The sequence below is a fragment of the Leopardus geoffroyi genome, chromosome C3, assembly GCF_018350155.1.
Source record: "Leopardus geoffroyi isolate Oge1 chromosome C3, O.geoffroyi_Oge1_pat1.0, whole genome shotgun sequence".
Lineage (NCBI taxonomy): Eukaryota > Metazoa > Chordata > Mammalia > Carnivora > Felidae > Leopardus > Leopardus geoffroyi.
This window is the reverse complement of record NC_059338.1, coordinates 68781861-68807322: the sequence shown is the minus strand read 5'-3', so window position 1 is coordinate 68807322 and position 25462 is coordinate 68781861. Positions and strand designations below refer to the sequence as shown.

At 51.3% G+C, this 25462-nt stretch overlaps 1 protein-coding gene and 1 long non-coding RNA gene across 5 annotated transcripts in view; one reads left to right on the top strand and one right to left on the bottom strand.

Annotated features, from left to right (window-relative positions):
* TP53BP2 (tumor protein p53 binding protein 2) overlaps positions 1-25462 on the bottom strand; it is a 54038-nt gene that overhangs the window by 15138 nt on the left and 13438 nt on the right. For 2 of the 4 annotated variants that reach the window (XM_045453315.1, XM_045453314.1), the window contains exons 2-7: positions 14681-14828; positions 9328-9441; positions 6529-6611; positions 2944-3045; positions 828-1002; positions 20-201 (exon numbers count right to left, since the gene is read on the bottom strand). In XM_045453315.1, coding sequence (XP_045309271.1) covers positions 20-201; positions 828-1002; positions 2944-3045; positions 6529-6611; positions 9328-9441; positions 14681-14828 — 804 coding nt within the window. Of the gene's footprint in view, positions 1-19; positions 202-827; positions 1003-2194; positions 2888-2943; positions 3046-6528; positions 6612-9327; positions 9442-14680; positions 14829-16853; positions 16978-25462 lie in introns of those variants that run through there. The other 2 variants (XM_045453316.1, XM_045453317.1) reach the window with 2 other exon arrangements.
* On the top strand, positions 3582-13715 carry LOC123585316. The gene is made up of 3 exons (XR_006706056.1): positions 3582-3865; positions 4439-4449; positions 13705-13715. It is a non-coding gene; the product is annotated as an uncharacterized LOC123585316 (long non-coding RNA).

Here is a 25462-nt window from a genome sequence, read left to right as displayed (position 1 = left end):
TGAAGCGCCCTCGGCTCACCTGCAGCTCCTTGTAGAGGCGGTCGAGCTCGGCCGCGGCGCACCTGCCGTCGTGCCGCCCGTCCAGCCGGCCGTTCTTGAGCACCTCCAGCTGCCTGCCCAGCTCCTCCACCTTGGACACGGCCAGAACCAGCTCCCTCTGCTTCTGCTGGAACAGGCTGTTCATCTGTTCGATCTCCTCCACTGGAGGGACAAGAAGAAAGGCAACCAGGGCTGAAAAGAAAACTACGAACGAGTGCTCCCAGGCAACCTGGCTTTCCGACGAGCCTCGGAACACAGTGCAGACGTCTCAGAAAGGCCCCGAAGCCTTTTCTTTCACAGGCGGCTGGAATTGGCAGACGCATTCTGAATGAGCCTCCCTCTGGAGGGGACTTTGGCAGGACCTGGATCTCGAGTATTAAACTGCAAACTTGGGCAACAACAAAATTTATTTAAGACTCTGAATCTGCGCTTTATAAAAGCGGTAGAGGGAGTCGTTAAGTCACTAAAATTTTAATTAAGTGGTATTGTAATAGACCTATTCTACGAATAAAAATCCTTCGTCAAACTTCCAGTCAAAAAGTATTTAGAGGGGAAAAAACCCAAATAAACCACTAGGACATTTTCCAAAGGTGAGTCAGGAACCTTGTCGAAAGCGCCCAGCAGCTAACTCCTATTCACGGGTGTCCAAGCTGCAGGGAATTCTGCTTTCCAACAACTCTGAGGTCCCTGCGCACACGGTCCCGTCCCGCTCTCACCCCTGGCAACGCCTGTCGCCAGCCCCCGCCCTGCCCCCTCGCCCACACCGGCCGCCCCCGGGCTCCGCTCACCGAGCCGGCCGTTCTTCAGCCTCTTCTGCTCCACGTGGCCCCTGAGCGCCCTCACTTTCTTCAGCTTCGCCTCCTGGCTCTCCGCGATCTCCTTCAGCCTCTTCAGCTTCTCCTGCTCTGCAGCCTGCTGCTGCTGGCGCTCATCCTGCTGTTTCAAAAACTTCAAGCGCTGTTCCTGAAGACACAGGCCACGGTCAGCGCGCCCTTCCCAGCAGGTGCGCCGCAGCCCGGAACGAACCCCGGCCAGCCCGCGAGGCACCCGCTCCTGGCCCCAGCCCTCCATTCTCATGGGGACAAGACCCAGGAACGAGCACATTTATTCCCCGTGGTTCTCATGCCGCGAGCGAACAGCGATCCGGAACTGGTTCTCATGGGCGTGGCTACAAGTTTAGGAGAAGCTCACACAGAGACACGCTCGCTACAAAGGCGGCTTTGGAGCCAGATTTGGACTCCCAACCCGCGTGCTGCCACTTACTGGCTCTAAGACTGGGCAAACCGCATAACCTCACCGCCTTCCTCAGCTCTAAAGTGGGGCGACTGGCAAGGAGCGAACCGTGAAATGTGACTCTCTTCACACAGCACCTTGCACAGCTAGTGCACACGCAACACACACTTAGGAAAGAGGTGAAGAACCACTTAACGCTCTAAAAAAACCAGAGCGTAACATTCTATCATACTAAAATTTTTAACTAAAATCGAGTAACAGAGTCACACAACTTATCATCAAGAGTAACCTCAAGTTAATATGCCTGAAACAGAAGTAACACAAAATAGTTTCGAAATAAGTCCCCAAAATTGAAGATTTGTTCTATTACTCAACCTTATTTTTATCTATCAGCACAGAGCCTGACGCAAAGCTTGATCTCACGAACTGTGAGATCATGACCTGAGCTGAAATCAGGAGTCGGATGCTTAATCAACTGAGCCAACCAGGTGCCCCAGAACATGCATTTTTTTAAATGTTTATTTTGAGAGCGAGAGAGCGCATGAGCAGAAGAGGGGCAAGGAGAGAGGGAGAAGATCCCAAGCAGGTTCCACTCTGTCAGAGCACAGCCCGACATGGGGCTCGATCCCACGAACCGTGAGATCATGACCTGAGACAAAATCAAGAGTCAGACACTTAACTGACAGAGCCACCCAGGCGCCCCCAGAACATGCATTTTTAGCAAGAGCCCTAGGTGATTCATATGGACACTGAAGTTTGAGAAGCAATGCTACACCTGATTTTGAAGGTGCTGGTGCCTGGCATCAGAGACAGAAACGGATACATGGGAGCCCTGGCACTATGACAAGGAGGGCCACAGGGCGTGTCGCTGGGGACCTCACACGCCAGCCCACCACTGGTACCCTAGCTCCAGTGAACTTACAGTCACTAAAAGACTGGTCAGGTGCAGACACTGAGTGTTCAGACCAGGGACAGCAGGTGAAATCCAGCCTGCTGTTTTTAGAAGTCCAGTTTTTGGGGGACACAGCCATCCATTCATTCGCGTCCACGGCCATTTTAGTGCTACAACCATAGAGCTGAGACCGTTAGCCTGCAAACCCCAAGATACCGATTCCCAGCCTCTCTGGAGGAAGTCTGATGACTTAGACCAGAAACCTGTGGCCGGCAGGAGAGGGAACAGGGAGACTGGTCTGGAAGGTAATGGAGGCTTCTTATGTTTTTTCACCTGTTCGAGGCCAGGATAAGCATTAGTCTGTGGGGGCAGGATATCTCAGAAGAGGGCAAACAGCCGGTTATCAGTGTCACGACGCAGAAGGGGACAGAGTTAGCAGGACTTGACTATAAAGTCCCTCTCGCTTTAGCAACCAGTCAGGACAAGGCCAGTCCAGAGCGGTTCCCACCAGCCAAGTGGAAGCGTTCCTTACGCTCTTCCTCTGTTACCGATACACGACAGGAATAATTTTGCTCAGGATCGGGGGTCCAGCGATCCTGAACGCGGGGGATGATCTAAGGCTTTCCAGAAAATGCTGCAGCAAAGAGAAGCAGGCTCCGGGAAGCAGGAACCTCGTGGGCTGCAGTCTCCTCGTGTGTCTGGGAGGCGACGGCGCACAGCGTGAGCGGCCTCACTCACGCATCAACGGCGGGCCCGCCCGTCCTCCAACGAGACGTTACCTTAGTGGCCAGCATCTGCTGCTGGGCCTCAATCTGCTGCTGCTGGCGGGACGCCATCTCCTGAAGCTCGGCCAGAGTCAGATCCATCCCGGGGCTGCCAGCCTGCAAACGAAACCACAAGCGCTCTGGCTACCACGAAATGATCACAGAGACCCTCCGCGAAGGTCTGCTTAAGCCGCACCTGAACCCATCACGCCAAAATCGGCCGTTTTTCTCCCGTAATATTAACGAGACCATTAAGTTTCATGTTAACATCCCCACAGTGACTTATTACGTTTAGACGTAAAATGTACCAATAGACCAGCGCTCTTCAAGTTATAAATGTAAAAGTAAACAGTTTCAGTAGTCGGTGGCCGAAATGGAACTACTTAGAATTACCTTGTTCTGTATTTAATTTATACTAGAAAAATAACATTTGATCACACTAAACATGACGCTGGGGCACCAGCGGCTAACCTAGAACACAGTCATCACAACGACCTTTAAAAACATGACACTAGCGAGGCGCGCCTGGGTGGCTCAGTCCGTTAGTCAAGTGACGTGATTTCTGCTCAGGTCATGATCTCATGGTTCGGGAGTTTGAGCCCCACATCAGACTCCACGCTGTCAGAGTGTGAGTCTGCTTGGGATTCCCTCTTTCCCTCTCTCTCTGCCTTCCATGCTCCCTCTCTCTCTCAAAATAAATAAACTTAAAAAAAGGTTTTTTTTAATATGACACTAGCATCAAAAATATTCAAGATACACTGAGTTATGAGGGACAAACAAGATGTCTACTCTCAAAGCATCTACTCAACACGCTCCTAGAAGTTCCAAGCCACGGTAACAGAAAAGAAAAGGCCGGAAGTTGTATCCAGTTTGGAAAGGAAGAAAGTAAACTGTCTTGACTCACAGAAAACGTGATCTGTGAGGAAAATGCTACGGAGTCTACAAAAGAGCCGCCAGAACTAGTGAGGTGTTTGCAACATTGCAGGATAAACGATCAGGAGGCAAAAATCAACTGTATTTCTATATATTGACAACCAGAAATTGAGGAAAAATTTCATGTTTACTTATTTTGAGAAAGAAGGCATATGTGCACAAGCGCATGCATGGGGAGGGGCAGAGAGGGAGAGAGAATCCAAACTCGGGCCTCAATCTCGCAAACTGTGAGATCACGACCTGAACCCAAACAAAGAGTCAGATGCTTAACAGACGCCACCCAGGTACCCTAGAAAAGCATCTTTAAAGGCCGTTTCCAGTAGCACAGAAACCATGAAGTACTTAGGAATAAATTTAACACGATGCACAAGACCTGCACCCTGAAAACTCACAAACTGCTGAGAGAAAGGCCTGAATGAAGCTGGGGTAAGTGACATGCTCGTGAATCAGAAGCTCACGCCCGCAAGATGACCACGCTTCCCGAACTGACCTGTACACTCGGCAAAGTGAACTCCCAGCAGGCTTTTTTTAATTCTTAAAAAGGGATTAAAGGTTATTTTTTATTTTAGAGAAAGAGAGAGCACACGAGTGGGGAAGAGGGGTGGGGGGGTGAGAGCAAGAGTGAGAGAGAGAGAATACTAAGCGGGCTTCATGCTCAGTGCAGAGCCCAACGCGGGGCTCAATCCCACTAGCCTGGGATCATGACCTGAGCCAAATCAGGAGTCAGACACCCAGTCAACTAAGCCATGCAGGCATCTTCCAGTAGGCTTGTGTGTGTGTGTGTGTGTGTGTGTGTGTGTGTGTGAATGAACAAGCAGATTCCAAACTCCCATAAGGAAGGGCACAGGATCTAGAACAGCCACAACAACCTGAAAAGGAATAAATTTAGAAAAGTCACACGGCCTGACCAGAAGACTTCCCCATGCTCTGGTGACCGACACAGCACGGTCAAGACAGAGGAACGGAGAGCACGGACAGACCCCCACGTGTACGGGGCAACGGCCTTGAGACGAAGGTGCAAGGCCCTGGAGCGAGAAAGCATGGCCCTTCCAACAGGCATCCAGCTTGGTCACCTGGACGTCCGCGTACACAACAGCATGAGCTCGAGTCCTCGTACCACAGCCAAGTGTTCAAAGTGGGTCATAAAATTAAATGTAAAAGAACACAACAAAACTTCTCAATTGAGCGACTATCTTTTATTAAAATTAGGAACACGTCACAGACCAGGGAGAATATTTGCAAAGCATATACCTCATAAAAGACTCGGATCCAGAATAGAGTGCTCGAACTCAGTACTAAGAAAGCAAACAAACCAACAAGGAAAAGTATAAACAAAAGAGGCGAACAAATATGTCACCAAGTAAGACACACGGGTGGCAAATAAGCGTGTGCACCACAAGCCGTCAGAGAAACACAAGGTGAAGCCTCGGGGGACCGCAAGGCCCCGGTCAGTGGCAATTACCAGGACTGACCACACGAGATGCGGGCGAGGACACAGAACAACTGGAACTCTTGGATGGGAACGGAAAATAAAACAATCACCTTGGCAACCAGTCTGGCAGCTTCTTAAAAAGTGAACACGCCCCTGCCGCGTGACCCAGCACCCCACTCCTAGTTGCTGAAGAGAACTAAAAGGACGTGCCCGTACACAGACTAGGACCCAAATATGACAGCTGGATACAGACTAACCAGAACCGGCAATAAGCCCAACATCCGTCTACAGGTGGATCAGCATGTTGTGTGGATGGAGTGCGTCCCAGCAATGAAAAGGAACCAACCACTGACCTCCAGGACGGAAGGGATGAAAATAGCTATGCTGAGCACATTCAGACAAAAAGACTATATACTGGAGGATTCCATCCATGTAAAATTCTGGAAAACACAAGTAATTTGTAGCGACAGAAAGCAGACGGGGGTCCTTGAGGACGGGGAGGGAGGCGGGAAGGGAAGGTTATAGAAGGACATGCGGAAACCCAGCGTGATGGACACTGTCACTATCTTGACTGTGGTGATGGTTTCACAGGTGTGTACGCGTGTCAAAACTTACCAAACTGTGCACTCGAAATATGTGCAATTTACTGTATGTGGGTCAACTATAGTTCGATAAAGCTGTTCAAGAAGAACCCAGTGAGGGGGGAAGATACGCTGTGTCAAGATGCACTCAAATCCTGTTAATGGCTGAGACCGTTTTTCATCATCTTTGTATGAGCCTTCCAGCCCCGTAAGAGAAGTGTAAGCTCTAAGAGAAACAAGGAGAATTTGGGGAAAGAGGAGCAAATGGTCTGGATTCTCACATAAATTTACCATAGACTAGGGAAAGATAACGAGGCGAATCCCTAACCGTATTACAAATTCTGAGCTCTGAAAAGAAAATGTCTACCAGGTGCCCCCAAAGATACTTACTAAAACTCATTACTTGCTCAACATTTGTTTTGTTCTGAATGTGAGGCATTTCCAGCATCTAAAACTGCTCTCGACAGTCACCCATGCCGAGATCATTAAAATCAATCCTTTGTATGAAATAAATTTACAATAACCTTTACAGAAGAGGGCCATCCTTCATAACCCATTGGAGAACAAAGTAATAATGAATGCGAGTTGAAGGTCAAAACAGCAGATCACTGGCACACGTGCGGCGCGGATAGAAACAAAAAAACGATCACTTACGCCATTCTCCTTCCTTCGATGTTCACCAGGAACTTTTACACCGTTTCTTCTTAAACTTGGATCCTGAGACCTTGGTCCACTCACTAAGCACAAAATTCAAAAACCAGGCATTAATACTAGAACGGACAGGTGCCATAAGGAGCAGGTCACCTTGGGGTTGTCACTATCGCTCCTGGATACCGGAAGCAGAAAGGACGCCGTAAACAAAACACCTCCCATCATTTGTTCATACTGCTGCTCCTGGCTCTCCACTTAGCTAGTCGGTTGTGAGATCAACAACTTTCACCGAAAGAAATAAGTGAAAATTAAATCCATCCTTCCCCGTGCTCATCAGGTGTGTTTGTAACTTCCACTGAAAAGCAACTGACAACAGAGTTAAGAGCCGTCTTGAATATTTTTGGTTTACTGGGGACATTTTATGGTAGCTCATAAGTACTATGAAGTACTTCGCCATTTATTTCAGTAAAAAAATTTCCATTTTCTTAACTTGGGAAAATACTAACTAGAGAACACTGTATATTCTGCTTTACTGGCTAAAAAGAATTTTTCTGGGGCCTGAAGCCTGCTTTGGATTCTGTGTCTCCCTCTCTCTCTGACCCTCCCCCGCTGGTGCTCAGTCTCTCTTGCAAAATAAAAATTAAAAAAAAATTTAAACTGATACAGTGTAAGAAATTTGTAATTTGAAATATCAACAGCTTTTTAAATATAGAAAATTAAGCTTATATCTGTACTTCCCGTATATTAGAAAACACGGATCTCCCAAGAAATTTTAAATTAAAATTTCTTTTCAATTAAATGTCTATTATACCTACTTGAAGCTCAGCACAGATTCCTGCGCCCATAAGTAAACGTCTGTCCTCAGAGCCAGGTATCACGCGGACACCTAACGTGAACGCACCAGCTTTATTTTTAAAACACTGTTCAGTTCTGACAACGCGGCTCAAGTCATCTGTCACAATATTTCCACAAGAAAAAAAACCTGCCACTTAAGAGTAATTGCTTTCTTCACCATCTCAAAGAGAGGGCATGCAACCAGTGTCTCGTTAGCATGTTCAGGACTCAATCAGAGTCAGAGGCCCAGGTCCTGGGCCAAGGGCACAGGGAAGAGGGCGGGCGTCCCCTAACCCAGACTCGCACCTCACTGGCAGATGCCGCTGCGGCCCAGTTCGAACGCTGCGGGGCCCTGGTGTGTGCGACAATGTAAACGGCTCCTCGATCTTTGGACTGGGCTTCTCACCTTACAGACACACTGGGGCTGTGTACTGCACTCCTATTTAATAATTTACCCACGACCTACCCAGAAGACACGGGAACTGTTGGGTGAAAAGGTAAAATTCAACTTATTACCAGAGGATGTGTGCGATAATGTAAGTAAAGGACAAAACAAAAATGCGATTGCAGACGCCAATTTACAACTACAAGAAAGGCGGCTCGGGAACAAAATAAGTGAGGGTTTAAAGGACACCTACAGACAGCAGTGAGGATGGAGAGCGTGTGGCCAGCCTGACTGAGGGGTCTCGGCTGTGCTCCGGGTTCCGCCCCAGACGTGTGACCTCGGGCAGGGCAGGTCACCTGCGTGCCCGCACTCTCCTGCAGTGGGGATGAGGCCACACTACGTCACATGCCACACGTAAGCATTTCTAATGGCTGGGCACCACGCGGGCGTTTGGATTAAGGCAGTAAACTCGAGATGTTATGTTACATGATAGCGAACACCTGTTTCCTACATTCCTACTCACGAGAGTAATGTCCTGAGATCACAAACCCTCAAGTTCCCATTTTAAAGGTTCTCACACTTTTAGAAATACCTAGTACTCCGACTTATCGGGGGGCTTCCCCCAGGAACAGAGCCCCTCAGGGTCCCCAGGACGGCTCCACCCTCAGGGTCCAGCCATGATCGGCCCGGCGTCCCTCCACTGGCGTCTTCTCCCTCCTTACCTCATCTGCACGCCCCGGTGAGAACCCTCATCCCCACAGCTGTGACCACCTGACCCCCACAGCCTCCGTCCAAAGCCCGCCTCTCAGCCCCTAACCCTGGCTCATCTCCTGGCCCAAATCCCTACAAGTGCTCTCCCTCTGCGATCCTGAATTTAGATGGTCTGGGTTCGGACCCTAACTTCCCGTCACTGCACCTGTTCAGGAACCCGGGACGGCAGTCTCCTCCCCTGCCTAGCCTCTCCCTGCAGCTCCCCTCCACCCCTTCCCACCAGCTCAGACGCCATCTGTGTCCTCCTCCCGAATGGGCCGGCAAAACCCCAACTCTGGGGCAATCTAACCGTCTTCTTCCAACATCCAGACTGCAGAGCCCGGCTAGAAGGAAAGCCCAGGGTCTGGGATCCGTGGTGTCCCGAGTCCGTGGCTGACGCCCTGTGACGGCTCACGTGGGCCTCTGTGCCCCCCCCCCAACCTCAGAGAAGACGACCAGAAGCCCTTCCTCCAGACCCCACATCACCGCCAACCGCATCTGTCCTCTCTCCCTCTGCACCCAGGAGAAGGTCTCGCGGGCTGAGGGCACCGCTCCTCAGGGACCTGCCAGCACACATCGCCGCCCCCAAATTTCCACCTCCTGCTCTAGGGACCCCTTTCCGCCCGATTCTCCCCTCTTCAAACACCACAAATCAAAGCAAACCACACCCTTGGCTCCCTGGTGGTCAGGTCTTGGCAGCTGGGCCGTCCTCAGGCCTCCACTCCCTCCCTCTCCTGCACCCTCACTCAAGTCACCAGGCTCCCGACACCCCCCACCCCTTCCAAAGCAAGCAAAGTCCACAGCCCTGTTCGGATTCACACGACGCTACCCACCTGTGTCCCTGCCGGGGGGCCGTTCGTGACGAAGGAAGAAACGAACTTCATTCCTCTGACTTCCAGACCGCTGCAGAGCCTCAAACATGCGCTCGTTATCAGCAACTGGACGCTCTATGGAAACAAACACATCATGTGACCTGCAGGTCCAACGAAGGGCATTTGCTCCCATCCTTCGTGCAGATTCTGCTGATGGGAATACTTAGCGTCTTAGATAACTTTTTTCCCATTAAAAGAGCCCTTAGATGGGGCACCTGGGTGGCTCAGTCGGTTAAGTGTCAGACTTGGGTTCAGGTCACGATCTCGTGGTTTGTGAATTCAAGCCCCACGTCGGGCTCTGTGCTAATGGCTTGGAGCCTGGAGTTGCTTCGGATCCTGTGTCTCCCTCTCTCTCTGTCCCTCACCCCCCCCCCTCAAAAATGAATAAACTTCAAAAAAAATTTTAAAAAGTAAAATAAAAGAGCCCTTAGAAATACAGTGTCACAGATGCTCCACACAGTCCGTGTCCAACCGGGGGGCACAGGAAAGAGGAACCGGTCAGGGCCAGCTGCCAGGAGCACGGGACTCTAGCTCAGTGCCTGATGGACTAGCCGCCGGTGACCTCGAGGGGTTTCTGAAGTCTGTCAACTCTGACACAGGATGGTGTCTGAGGTCCTTTCTAACTCGGATGTTCTAGGGCTCTCTAAGCACACAAACAAGAAATTAAAAATAACTTTCCAAACAGCCTAGTCTTCCTATTAGGCTATTTTTAAGTTATAATTCTATAAACTATGTTGAAAAAAAAAAATCAGACATACCCGTTTCCTAACAAAAGGCTGCTTACTGCACTGAAAACACAATAGACCCTTGAGTAACAGCTATGACCTGCCCACGTCCACTTATGCGGGAATTTTTTTGATAAATACAGGGCAGTCCTGTAAATATTCCTTATGGTTTTTTGTTTTTTTACTGTTTCTTTACTTTGAGAGAGAGAGAGAGAGAATGTCAGCCAGGGAGGGCAGAGAGAGAGAGAAACAGAATCCCAAGCAGGGTCTGCACGGTCAGTGCAGAGCCTGATGCAGGGGCTCGAACTCAGGAACCGGGAGATCATGACCTGAGCCGAAGACGACACTTAACTGACTGAGTCCCCCAGGCACTCCACATTCCTTATGATTTCCTTACTAGCATCTTCTCTCTAGCTTCCTTGACTGAAGAACAGTGTGTAATACACACGATATACACAACATGGGCTACCGGACTTCCCGGGCAAAAGCAGGCCGTAAGCAGTTTGGGGGTAGCTGAAAGTCACATGTGGGTTTTCGACTGTGCCCCGGGGGGCCAGTACCCCAACCCCCCACATCATTCACTGCATGTCTATTCAGCCCCTCTTCCGGTGAGACCGACAGCTGTCAAACTTTTCTAGAAACAAAAGGACACAGCTAAACATTCTAATAAATGCGAAATTCAGGAGAAACCATGGTTGTAAGCTCCCCTCAAAATACCTTCTCATCTCCAGGATCTGGATATAAACACCAAACCTACTGCTCGCGGACACAACTGCTCCAGTGACGTCAGTGTGCTACTTACTCAACGTGAGGACGTTGAAGCGGCCGGCGAGAACTCGGCGCGCCTGCCAGTAACCGAGACCACGACGCCAGCACCTGCAGCGACCACAGGGCGGAGAACAGGCAGCCTGTTTTGTGGACTGACCCTGAACTCAGTCCCGTCAGCTCCAACAAAGTACCGTTGTGCTTCCAGTCACGGTAAAAACAACACGCGGAGTTCAGAGGTCCCGTCTCTTCCACAAGCCACAGAAATTCTAAGACCCCCCAAAAGGAACACCCCTGACAAGAAAGACACCCCCAAAAGCACTTCTGAGCAGACCTTCTACCTCCTCACCCAACATAGGCACACACGCACGCGCACACACACACACAGGCGCGTGCTTTCAGAAAAATGAGGTGAAACCCCCAGGCTCCAGGAGCCAAGAGACAAGTCAAGGAAGTGAAGAAACCCCAGTCCCCATGGGGGGACTGCTCAGCAGGTCTGGGAGCCGGGGTCCCGCTGGCCGGGAGGACTGACCGCAAGTGCAGGAGCACACTTCGGGTTCTGCAGACCCCCTGCCCACACCCCCTGCCCCAGGTGAGCGGGGCCTGCCATGGATTCCAGGGAGGGATTCCGGGGAGGACGGGGAGGTTAGAAGGCTAGTAAAGGGCAGAGACAGGACTTGATACCCAAGATCTTGCTCCTAACCACAGCACCACACCAGCAACCCTCAAATGAATTATGAATTCACTACAACCCATCCAAATCCCAATAGGATTTTTCCTGGAACCTTTTAAGGGCCTTCTACATTGTATCTGAAAAAAAAATATATAGAAGAACAGCTCAGGTATCCACCCTGGGGGTGGGGTGGGGGGTAGGCTCAGCCGGTCAAGCCTCTGACTCTCGATTTCGGCACAGGCCCTGATCTCACGGTTCGTGAGTTTGAGCCCCATGACAGTGCAGAGCCTGCTTGGGATTCTGTCTCTCTCTCTGCCCCTCTCTCACGCCTACACATATTCGCTCTCTCAGAAATAAACAAATATTCGAAAAAAACAAAAAAAGGAGAACAATGAAATGCACACCTGGCTTACCGATCCCTAACACGCACTAAAACCACACAGTAATTAGAACAGTTTGGTTCTGTTGTGAACAAAAGACACAAGTGACTGACGGAAGCTGGCAGGAGTGAACCTGGCACGAGATCCACCACATACACAGAGACGGCTCACATCGGGAAGGAAGAGAGCACCGATCGGAGGGGCACTCAGAACAACTCACTCTCTGTCTGGAGACAAGAACCGGCCCCCTAACTCTCACGAGTCACAGACTGACGGGAGAGGGACAGAAACCACTAAAACCAGCTTTACGGACCAGGAGAGCGGGTTCACAACCTCGAAGTAAAGAAGAAGCCTTGTAAATCACACAGAGACACCCGGGCTGCAGAGTAGTTGGTTTTGGTTTTAACGCCTACAGATCAAGAAGCAAAAAAGCCAAGGGAAACCTGAGCAATGGCTACAGGGAAACAATTCTCTGAAAATGGAAACCCAGGGGGGTGCCGGGTGGCCCAGCATTTACTCTGGATCTCAGCTCACGACCTCTCAGCTCATGGGCTCGAGCCCCACCTCGGGCTCTACACTGACAGAGCGGAGCCTGGAGCTGCTTCGGATTCTGTGTCTCCCTCTCTCTCTCTCTCTGCACCACCCCGCTAGCTCACGCTCTCTCAAAAAGTAAAATAAAACATTAAAAATAGTAATAATTTTAAAAAAGGAGCAATTACGTGGAGTACTGAGGGATGGGAGTAGGGACGCGCTTCTATTCTGTCTATATTATTTCCTCTTTTACAAAAAAGAATACGTTCAGGTGCTGTCATTTATTTTAAAAACTAGAAGAGGAGGGGCGCCTGGGTGGCTCAGTCGGTTAAGTGTCCGACTTCGGCTCAGGTCATGATCTCACAGTCCGTGAGTTCAAGCCCCGCATCGGGCTCTGTGCTGACAGCTCAGAGCCTGGAGCCCGTTTCAGATTCTGCGTCTCCCTCTCTCTCTGCCCCTCCCCTGTTCATGCTCTGTCTCTCTCTGTCTCAAAAATAAATAAACGTTAAAAAAAAAATTTTTTTTTTAAAAAAAACTAGAAGAGGAGGGGCGCCTGGGTGGTTCAGCCTCTGACTGATCTTGGCTCAGGTCATGATCTCGAGGTTTGTGAATTCGAGCCCCACGTCAGGCTCTGCGCTGACAGTGTGGAGCCTGCTTGGGACTCGTCTCCTCCTTTCTGCCCCTCCCCCACCTGCTCTATCTTTCTCCAAATAACTTTAAAAAACTAAAACATAAGTTAGAAGACAGAAAATCTTCTAAACATCATCATCACATAGTAAAGGGAACTCAAGTGAGCAAGACACGAGAGAAGAAAGAACAGGTAGAATCAGGAGTTTCCAGGAGACACTGAGCCCCGGCAAAGAGAGGGACGCCTCTTCCTCTAGGAAAAGGGAGGGAGGGCAGGCGGGTCTGGAGAGAAGGTGAGGGGCGCACAATGGGTGCTTCCGATCACCTCAGTAAACCATAAACAAGGTCACTTCTGATGCAAGGAGGCTGCCAGAAGCATCCAGCAGTGTGCGGATTCACTCAGGAAGTGCTCACTGAGCACCGCCAGACCCCAGGCCCTCCCCTGAGCCGGACACACCAATGACAGGGACACGCGAGGCCTCTCCTCTTAGGGAGCGACGTTCGAGTGCACGTGTGTGGGGCCACGGGGATTAAAGCGGCAAGAGACGTGAACGCTCAAGAACCAGCGTGACGTGTCTTAGCAGAGGGGCAGATCAGGGTGACATCACGGCTACTTCAGCAGGAGGTAACGTTTCAGCTGAAGTCCAGGCGGCAAAACCTGGAGGGAGAGCGACACAGGCAGTAAAGGAGCCGGCGCCTGTGGCCCTAAGGAGGGAAGGAGCGGGGATCATTCAGGAACACCAGAGAGCTGCAGGAGGACGGGGAGGAGCCAGTATCCGGCAGCCACAGTCCAAGATCAGAGTGTGGATTTGATTCTAAGCAGAAAGCAAGTCACTGAGAAGAGGAAAGTCAGACTACCATTCGGGCCCCTCTAGCAAATGGTCTACTCTAGCTCCCCTGCGGGGGGGAAGGGAGGAAGTGACCCAGGGAGAGGGCACGAGACCTCTAGGACGCCCACCGGTAAGCGAGTCGACCAAAGGTGACCAGGAGGTCTTGCCTGGGCCACCAGAGCATCGGGAACGGCGTGGACCCAGTCCCCACGGTGTGCGGCCGGCGCCGGGACACCGGGGGGGCAGGGGGCGCTCATGCAGGCTGCACAGGACTGAGGCACGAACGACGGAAAATTACTCCATCTACAAACTCCTCAGGGGCAAGAAGAGCAGGCTGTCCCGCTTCAGAGCTACAAAGATACAAAGAACTAGAGTGAGGGATTGATCTCAAAGCTTAAAACAATACCCAAGACCTCAATCCGCCCCCCCACCACGGTGACGCCACACCGACCACCTTCCCTAAAAACCTGCAAACACGTGCAGAGGGCGACGCACTCGGGACGCCTCACATCTCTAACTCAGTCAAGTCCAAGCACCCAGAAAGCACCTCGTGAGCACCATACGGTTTACCGGAAGCTTCCACCGGTGCATCACCTGCCTGGCCTCTGACCGCGCACATCATGGCGGCTTCAGTGTATCGCAGGGAAAGAAAGAGCAGAAAGGCTTTATGTGTCACACCAACAGCTTGGACGGACGCGCTCCCGACGCACGTGTACCGCCACGTCTACGATCCAGGAACCACACAACGCGGCCTAAGGGGCGTGCGGGGTGCCCGCCTCGTACCAGAGCCGCAGCGCACTTCAGCCAGGTGGCACTCGCTCTCTCCAGGTTCTTTGCACAGATCCACCACATCTCGGCACGTGGTTTCGGGGGTCACGGGGACCTCGGTGAAGTGCTGCTCGTTGTCGCTGAGGAACACGGTGAGGAACATCTGCCGAGAGAGACAGCAGCTGTCAGCGTCCATTCCTGTCCCCAGAGTCCCCGTCCAAGTGTGTATGTGCTGGCAGCCATCCCCCCCCCCCACGCCTGCCCCCCCCACGCCCCCCGCGGCACACAGCCTGCAGAGCCCCTGGGGTCCCTGGCGTTCGGTCAAACCAGCTCACACAAAAGGCCAAACCGAGTCTTTCTGTGACGCTGTCTGTCATCTGTTTATCATAGACTCATACGGTTCGTGGTGTGTGCCCCACCCGTCCTGGAAACAGAGCTACCCACCAATCCCAAGGGCAGCCGGGCCACCACACATGCGCAGGCTCTTTGGAGGGAGACCTAGAACGTGACACGTATCGCTCTAGAGGTGGGGAAGGGAAGCAGGAGGCAGAACACGGAGGGAAATCTAGTATTTACACCACGCACGTGTATCACCTACTCAAACCATTGTGTTTTTGGGGCGAAAACGTTTTAATCAAATCAAATGCCTATATTACAGCCTGAAGTCTCCATCGACGAGGTACGAGCAGAACGACTCTTAGGTAACACTTGGCTGACCTTGTAAACACTCGGGCAGCAGAGGCTGGAATCTAACCCTGTTAGCAAAGCCTCTCCTTCTAAGAGCAGACGCTGTATCTTAACACTGATAGAGCAAAGAGTGCAAACTCTCACACCCATTCAATTACCCCCCAAAATGTCATCCGTTCCCAGCCTAGCCACGCAGGCAAGCGACCCTGGCACCCTCAACTCCAGGGGTACCTCCACCATGCCAGTCGACAGGCATCAGGATAAAGAACCACCTCAAAGGGGCCCAACTGCGGGCATCCATCCTGTGGAAATACTTCCCCAAAGAGAAAGGCAGAGTTGTTGGCACGTCAACCTGTGGACCAGCACGCCTTCTGTAAACATAATTAACCACCACTAAGCACCGCGAGAAGTTCGGGTTGTAAGGCCACCCAGCAGCAGCAGGAGCAGGACGCGCACTGTGTGCACGAGGACACGCGGGATCACGGGGCAGTCCCGGCACCCACAGCACCCGCTGCCCCTGCCCGGACACCCTCGCCCCCCAGGCTGGATGCGACAGCCGCAGCACACGTTTCCCTGCAAGAAGGCAGCGCAGGACGCCACAAGGGCTGGGTCGGGACAGGGCACACGCACGGCAGGACGCACTCCCCGGGCACCCTGCAGCCCCTCCTTCGCCCCGCCCGTGTCCTCTGCAGGGCACAGTCCCCCCCTTCGGACAGTCCAAGCTCTCAACGCACAGGAGCACGTGCACGTGCAAAGTAACCCGGAAGACCGGAGCGCACGAGCAGGTAACCCAGAAACATTACAACAGTGGGCACCGTTGCAACAATACGTAGGACGTGAAAAATCCTGCACCCTCATGGTTCCAGGCCTCACCCGGCCAGAAAGGCAGCCCGTGAACGCACACCCATGCAGCCTAGACAGAATCACCAGGGCAGATGACAGTAACGGAGCTGGCACTCGGCAGCGTTCCCCACACCAATGCTCTCCCTGAACCTGAGCGCCTCGAAAACAGGAACGCTTTTACCGTAAACAACGGGCTTAAGGTGTCCGTTAAACTGCAGGAACATTCTGTGCGCAGTCTGTGCCCTAAGCACACCGGCGGCTGCGACAGGTCCCAGCGCCTGGCCCGGCCCGCGTCCCCCTGTGGGACCTCAGAGACTCACGTCAACCCTGAGAGCTGGAGCAGGCACTGTTTTCTCTTCATAAACAAAGAGGACTCACGGAAAGGACCCGCCTGGCCACTAAAATGACAGTCAACTCTGCTCTTCCGATCCAGCCTTACCCTTAAGGCTGCGGCCTACGGCAGGAAAATACCAGGAAAACTGGGAAATGCTCTATGCGCCAGTCACCCAAACTTTACTATCTGGGAAACAACAGCTTTGTTTACTTTAAGCAGGATCACAAGTAAGAATGACGAGAGGCTATTGCAGGTTACCAACTCCGAAGAGCCACAGCCCTGGCGTGAGGGGCGAGTGCAGAGGCCAACCCCACGTCTACCTACCGCGTGCAAAGAGGTCCTCTGGGGTACGGACTGCAGCAGGTGTCCCGAAGTCCTCGGCCGAGAGCCGGGTGGCACTGCTCCAGACTCCTGGGCAGGAGGTCTGGGCTCTACCCCCAGCTCTGTTAATAATTAGTTAGACCGCCTTAGGGAAATCACATCACTGAATCCCGGTCCTCCCCTTCAAAGTAAGAGTCTTCGGCACCCAAACGACTCAGGACAGCTCTCTACAGCAGCCTGCAAGCCGCAGGTAGCAGTTCAGGCACCAAGTGAGGGCCTGAATGAGGGCAGTGCATAAGGAGAGATTCCGTAGACAGGACCAGATCTGGTGACAAAATGGAGGGGTGGGGGGGGGGTGTAGTGCTGGGTGTGAACCCCCCAACTCTGTGGATACAGAGTAAATTCGGGAGGAGGAAGCAGGGCTTTGCGGCTGTGGCTGCATCAGGTGGGAAGTTTGTGTGGATTAGCTGACTTGTGACCTGCGCACACCAGCAGCTGCCCCTGTTACCTTTCCAGCACCCCCCATTGCCCCGTGTCCGTGACCCTCCCACGCAGCACGCATGCCGGGTCCTGGGGGCCTGTGCACCTGCCCTTGCGTCTGCAGCCCACCAAGCTGCCCCCCCTCCGCCCCCCTCAGGTCTGCACTCAAATGTTGCTTTCCCAGTGAGGCCTTCCCTGGCCACCCTTCCAGAAAATCCCAATACCACCCACACCCGCGCACATACTCCCTGCTTTGTGCTCTCCTTGGCATAGTCACTAACGAAGCGCACATTATATTTACTTAACTTTGCTCTCTCCATCTTCCCTTCCAGAGGGCCAGCTCCACACGGGCCGGCATTCTGACGGTCAATGCTGCACCCTCAGCACCCTGCACGGGGCCTGGTGCGCACCAAGCACGCAGCGGCGGCGTATGAACGGATGAAACCTGGAGCTGGTCCTGCATGTCGCAGAGCCGCCTCGGACAGCACAGCTGGACACGATGCCGGACGGAGACGAGGGAGTGTCCATCCGCCATCACCTCCACAGCATACACCACGCCAGCCAGCTTACGTCTTCAACATCCTTCCCGTTCGTTCAGTACTTACAGGCCGTCAAGTGAACAAACTAAGTCCTCAGGTGGAAACCACCTTTAATAAACAGCGAACACTCGGAGGCAAGGGAAACAAAAACAAAAAGGAACTACCGGGACCTCATCAAAATAAAAAGCTTCTGCACAGCGAAGGAAACAATCAGCAAAACTAAAAGGCAACCGACAGAATGGGAGAAGATATTTACAAATGACATATCAGATAAAGGGTTAGTATCCAAAATTTATAAAGAACTTATCAAACTCAACACCCCAAAAACAAATAACCCAGTGAAGAAATGGGCAAAAGCCATGAATACACACTTCTCCAAACACATCCTGATGGCCAACCGACACATGAAAAAATGCTCAACATTACTCACCATCAGGGAAATACAGATCAAAACCACAATGAGATACCACCTGACACCTGTCAGAATGGCTCACATGAACAACTCAGGCAACAACAGATGTTGGCGAGGATGTGGAGAAAGAGGGTCTCTTTTGCATTGTTGGTGGGAATGCAAGCTGGTGCAGCCACTCTGGAAAACAGTATGGAGATTCCTCAAAAAACTAAAAAGAGAACTACCCTACGACCCAGCAATTGCACTACTAGGCATTTATCCACGGGATACAGGTGTGCTGTTTCGAAGGGACACGTTTTGAAGGCACCCCCATTTTATAGCAGCACTATCAACAATAGCCAAAGTATGGAAAAAGCCCAAATGTCCATTGATGGATGAATGGATAAAGAAGATGTGGTATATACATACACACACACACACATGTATACACATATATGTATATGTGTGTATACGCATATATGTATATGTGTGTATACACATATATGTATACACGTGTGTATACACATGCATATACGTATACACATGTGTGTATATATGTGTATATACACACACACAATGGAGTATTACTCGACAATCAAAAAGAATGAAACCTTGCCACTTGCAACTACGGGGATGGAATTGGAGGGTATTATGCTAAGTGAAATTAGTCAGAGAAACACAAAAATCATATGACTTCACTCATAGGAGGACTTTGAGAGAAAACAGATGAACATAAGGGAAGGGAAACAAAAATAATATAAAAACAGGAAGGGGAACAAAACAGAAGAGACTCTTAAATATGGAGAACAAACTGAGGGTTGCTGGAGGGGTTTTGGGAGGGGGGATGGGCTAAATGAGTAAGGGGCACTAAGGAATCTACTCCTGAAATCACTGTTTCACTATATGCTAACTAATTTGGATGTAAATTTTAAAAAATAAAAAATTAAAAAAAATAATAAACAGAGAACACAGCACATAGCACAAAATTCAAAACAGAGGGGGCCGTGAGGAGAGGGACCCCCACCTCTGGGAGCACAGGGCAGGAAGGAGGATGCAGAGTGAACCTGGAGGGGCTCAGGACCACAGTCCTCCAGTCCACACGCATCTGCGCGGTCCCAGTCTGCAGCCATCTAAGGGGAAAGGGAGCCCAAGGGCCTGGAGGAAGGGCTGGGTCACACCCGGGGCAGAGCAGGGGCAGAGCAGGGTCAGCGTAGAGAGAGCAAGGGACAGAGGAACCAATGAGGCCGCTGGTCCTCATGCCAGGGTGTGGACAGAGGGCTGTCCGCCACGGGCTGCAGGGCTGCACCCCCAGCGCCTGCGTGGAACCGGGAAGGGGGCCGAGGGTCTGCGCGTGACTGGAAACCACCATTCAAAGGACAGAGCAAGGAATGTGGACTCCAGTGGAGAGCCCACTGGAGGCAGAGGCGCCAGTGGTGGCCAGGGTCGCGGTGAGGGACCACTGACAGCTACAGGGCCTCTCTAGGCGTGATGAAAATGCTCTGGAATTAGTGTGCCAGTTGCACAACAGGTGGAAAGAAACCCCTGCAGGGCACACTCAGAGTGGTGGTATGTGAACTGTATCTCCATTTCTCTTTTTTAACAAGAGGTCATTGGAGGATTCCAAACAGGGAGGTGAAGTGACGTCACTTAAATCATTCTGGCTACTACGTGAACAGACACAGGGGACACGCAGCACCTGCAATGGACGGTGACCCGAGCGGCAGGGAACAGCAAGGGTGGTGAAAACGGCTAGACGTGGACAGATCTGAAGGCTGGGCCAGGAGATGTGCTCAACAGGAGGCACGGGGCAGGGGTGGGATGTGAACGCGGGGCAGGGGCGGGAGCCTGGATGTGAGGTCTCAGCACCTGGAGAGCCTCAAGGAGGGGAGGAGGGGGCCGGCAGGGGAGCGCCCACGGACCGGACCATCGGGGTCAATGGGGAGCTGCCTACCAGACACAGGGACTGGCCAAGGAGGCTGCAACACACACACACACACACACACACACACACACACACACGACCATCTGCCTGGGGCGAGAGGACACGAGGCTTGAGGGGCCAGACACTGAGGAACACCGAGGGCTGTGCCTGGAGCTGGCCCCGTGACCTGCAGACACCCACCCCCCCCCCCCAGAGGGCAAGCACTCCGCCAAGGACTGAGGCACCACCAAGGAAACAGAAACTACCCCAAGGAGTGTGAGGCCCAGCAACCAAGTCGAGAGAGTGTTTCAAACGAAGCCCAACGAACTCAGAGCCGAGAACTGACCCCGCAGCCCCCCCATGTGGCACTCTGGAGCCCCTGGGAGGATAAGCAGAGAGGGACCGGACCACAGACCCCGAGCGGAGGACGCAGACACAGCACCGCGAGGCCTCCGGAGACAACCTGGGTTTATTCGGAGGCCTTTTCAGACAATCATCCAGTATCAGGAAGGAGTTTACCGGCCAGCACATTTGGGCAAACACAGTCTGCAAAAGGCCCTCAGTTCTGGGTCCTGATTGAAGGCCAGAAAGCCTGGACACGAGGTACCTCAGTCCACTTGCCCTATTCTTACAGAAGAGATCTGTATTAAAATGCAGTGTCCCGTTAATGGGCCATTTTTCCTCATCTCCTAAGGAGTACTGAGGCCAGTATTACAAAAAAAGATCAGTTTCATCTTGTTTTGTTTTTAGATCTTGCAATCTGAATGGATTCCAGTGGGTTAAAAGGCATCCCAAGGGAGAGTCCTTGGGGACTAAAGAAGATCCCACATGTCCTCAGTCTCAGAGAGCATAATCCCTTTCCTCCAGCATACTAGAACGACATGGGGGACGGACAAAGGGCTTTTACTGGGATTCATGGGGCCATTTTGCTACACTTAGCCCAGTGTATGCCGAAAATGCATATCCACATGGCTGGAACACGTTTACAAGGGCACTGCTGAAAAAGGCAGGGGAACAGACCTTGGCCCTCTTAAAGACCTTGGCCCTTTTAACCCCTCCTCAACAGCCAACTATCGATATGTAAATTACTGTTGGGCCAAAAGAAAATCAGTGCATCCTACAACCAAGGGGAGTCTTGCTTGGTCACAGTCCATACCCCCCGCAACGTCCTGTAGGCGGGATACAGCATGGAGGAGAAACTGGGGAAGACAGATCAGCTCTCAGAGGCAGAGTCAAGCCTGGGTAGGAGCCACTGCTCTCTGCACCTCACAAGACTGACAGAAAGTAGGGCTTTCTGTTACCAGTCAAACAGCCAAAACGCGGGGCCAGGAGATGAGGCTTCTCCTGGCCAACAGGGTCAAAAGATGAGGCCTCTCCTGGCCAGCTACAGGAAACTGACATGAAGGCCACCTTTTCCTCCTCCTTCCTATAGATGGGCAATTCCCCAACCAAGGCCAATACCCCTTTAGGATGCATTCTGAAAACCTGGCATGGTTTTGATCCACAAACCCTACAGAAAAAGGGACGCCTTTTCTTTTGCACCGAGGCCTGGCCCTGATACAAATTGGAAGAAGAAACCTGGCCGCCAAGGGCAAGTTATCAATTATAATGCTATCCTACAGTTTGACCTGTTTTGCAAATGTGAAGGGAAACAGGGAGAAGGTCCCTAGGTTCAGTGTTTTTGGAGCCTTAGAGAAAATCGAGGGACGTACAAGGTCGATCCCGGCCTACTGGCAACCCTTTCCAAGGGCCCACAACAATGAAAGGAGGGAACTAAGGGCGCCTTGCTGCACCCACAGCAGACCAGAGACAGGGGAGGGGAAGACTTCCACCTCCACCTCCTCCTGCTCAGGTCCTCAATCTACATATCCAGACTTAAAAACCGTGCACTTTTGCTCCCTGCTGCCCACCTTACCCAGGCCCTCCCCGTGGTGTAACAGGTGTTTCCCCTACAAGAAGCTAGGGTGCAGGAAGTGGGGGACACAGGGAGGCACCACCATAAGATTACAAGTGCCTTCTTCATTGCAAGATTTAAGACAGATAAAAGAATAGGTACGTTTTCTGATGACCCTCATAGGTATATAGAGACTTTTCAGAATATTAGTTATGTTCCTGAGTTGACCTGGAAAGATACAATGCTTTTGTTGAATCAGACTCTTAATGAGACAGGGCAGCCGCTGAGAGATATGGGGACGAGGAGCTCCTTAATTACCATGGGGCTGGAGGTCCTTCAAGAACTCCCAGTTCCCTACTGGGGTTCAGGCAGTTCTGCCCCAACATCCTAATTTGGAACTATGATAATCCCACTGGGGAACTGTATCACTGCCATTTCCAAGCTTGTATGTTGGAGAAATTAAAGGAGGTCTGAGGTAAAACCCTTAAATTATGCCAAGTCGGTCACTATTTTACAGACACAGGGCGAGAGCCTTCCTGGAAAGGTTAAAGGTTAAAATACGGCTATATTTAGCCGAGACCCCCTGAAGCTGAGATGATTTTAATGGACAGATCTGTCACTCAACCAGCCCCAGATATTCGAAGGAAGCTGCAAAAATTGGCTGTTGGCCCGGAAGGGACCCTGGAGGAGCTCTTATGAGCTAACAAGTGGATATATTACAACCGAGATCAAGAGGAGAATCAGGAACAGGAAAGGAGGCTTAAAAAGAAAAATCTAAGGCCTTCATCGCGACCTTGCGTACTATGTCAGATCAGACTTCCCGACCGAGGTCCTGGCACCAAGTGCCATTTACGTGGCCATTCAGGGCACTGGAAACGAGAATGTTCTCAGAGGGGACAACAGAAGTGGAAACCCCATAAGCTGTGCCCCTTGTGTGGAGACAGTCACTGGAGATCTGCATGCCCTCGGGGATCTCAATCTGCCAGGGCTCAGATAACCCGTGTCCCTGAAGGGAATGGATGGGTCCTGGGGGGCTCATCATGGTGGCTCCCCCGAACCAACTGTCCACTGGAAACCCAGAGCCTCAGGTAACTCTGGAAATAGAAGGAATTGAGTTCCTTCTTGACTCTAGAGCCGCCTTTTCTGTCCTCCTTTCCACTCCAGGCCAACCATCCAAACACAGCGTTAACAGTTAGAGGCGTTTCTGGAAAACGTATGACTAAATTTTTCTCTCAGCCCCCAGGGTGCATGTGGAGAGATTTTTTTTTTCCACATTCTTTTTTGATAATGTCAGAGAGCCCCACTCCCTTGCTAGAAAGGGACACTTGACTGAATTAGGGACGACAGTGCTGCTAGCTCCAGGACGGATAAACAACTGCCTGAACTTAGAGTAATCTGGATATCGAAGATCAATCTTTCCTCGAGGTAAAGTTAAATACTCCTTGTGGAGCTATTCCTATGGAAACCGGATGGCCAAAGGAAGATTGAGGATCGAGAACCAAAAACTAGTTCAAATGCTTAATTATTCTAAGCAATAATATCAAAAGATCCAAATAAATGTGGAAGAGGGAGGAAAAGCTAGTTAAATTTAAAAAAAAAAAAAACAAAAAAAACCTGACCACACACGTCAGGGACTCTCTGGATGGCTACTTCCCATGGTGTGACCTCCTCCCTAGGAGGCATTGCATTTGGAACATTAACGCTTGCTGGTCTAATATTCTTTTTTCATGTCATTTGTAGAAGCCACTGCATATGCCAGAAAAATAAGAAAATTCTACTAGCCCAGACATTCCTGATGCCCTCCCGTTATTTTGAACTTCTGGATCGACCTCTGAACCTGCCCTGACTGCCGGACCCCTATCACCGCCCCTCTTCTAGCAGGAAGCAGTTAAGGTGGGTTGTCCCAATTCCTAATGGCAGTTAGGAGTCACATGTTCAAAGGGGGGAATATGACAGAAAAGATGGAGTTCAGTAGGCAGAGAGGGAAAAGGTTAGGCCCTGAGGTCCCTGAGTGGGGGGAAAAAAAAAACAAAGCACACATATTCTAGAACAATGCTGGGTGGGAGCTTCTGACCACAGCAAACCCCTCGGGCGTAAGATTCCTCTTAAGAAACAAATGTCTGTGTCTTGTGCCCAAAATAACCTATAAATGAAAAGGGAATCAACTTAGCAAAGAGGATTGTGAGAAATGAGATGATTCATTTTCGGAAATACTGAATAAAAGCTGTGCTGTCCAGTAAACAATAGGTTTACAACCCATGGGAAATGTGTGTGACATCCTCCCCCTCCCCACAATGGAGTCCCAAACCCCTGGAAACTTCACTTCCTGGCTCTTCCCCTCCGTTTCCTGGGCTTATTTTCACGGGCTTTGCAACGAGCATGCACCAAAGAACTGAAGTCTCTGTGTCACCTCAAGGAATGTACGCTTGTCCCAATCAGACTACTTTTCGCCTTCCGTGGGCACAGGCGACTTCCGGGGAAGGCTGTAACCTCTGCAGTATCGGCCAATGAGGAGCCAGAGGTGCAGCGTCCCGCTTGGGGATAAACTGTCTGCTGTAACGGCCCTGGGTGTGCCTGTCGGGCAGACACCTGCTCTTGCAAGAACTTTCGTTAAAGCCTCGTTTCACTGTGCTCCCAGGCTCCGCTTCCCCCCCTTGAATGGGTCGGTGGGCTCATTTCTCACACTATGTAAGATATAAAATCTAAGGGAGACGAGATTTGCCCATGGAAACAGGAGACAACAATTTACTACTAAGCTAGATGGAGGAGACTGAAGGTAACATGTAAATTCAGAAATGAAAAAACCGAACATGACTGGAGACACACTGACGTTTCAGCAGATGCACAAATTAATGGAAATTATAAGAATAAAAAGTAATCTATAGTAAACTTACTTCCAAATATGCCATCTTTTCCCGACACGTTGGTAAAACACTGTATTTTCAAGAACACGGAAATGACTTCATCACATCCTTCCCCACAGGGAAGCAAGAGAAACGGGGCCCTCAGAAGCCGCTCCCCCATCCTGACCGCTCTGGCCAACCCCAGCTACAGGCGGAGCTGCACCTCCTGGAGCCTCGGAGGTGACCCACGTTCATCATGAAGTATGCGGCACCAACCAGGTCAAGGAGGCCCGTGAGCCCTCGCAGATGCACCTTAACAGCACCAGGACCGTGAACCGCTGCGGTGGACAACATGGGAGACGGGAGAAGCCAACCCCACACCATCCCCTCTCAGGGGCAGAGACATGCTGACTTCTTTCTAACCTGCCCAACCTGCCCAACCTGTCAATCAGGAACTTCACTTTTCATCAGATGAGCCACAAAGAGATTATTCAATGAACAATAAACTCTATCAGAGCAGAGGACAGAACAGACGGAGGACATG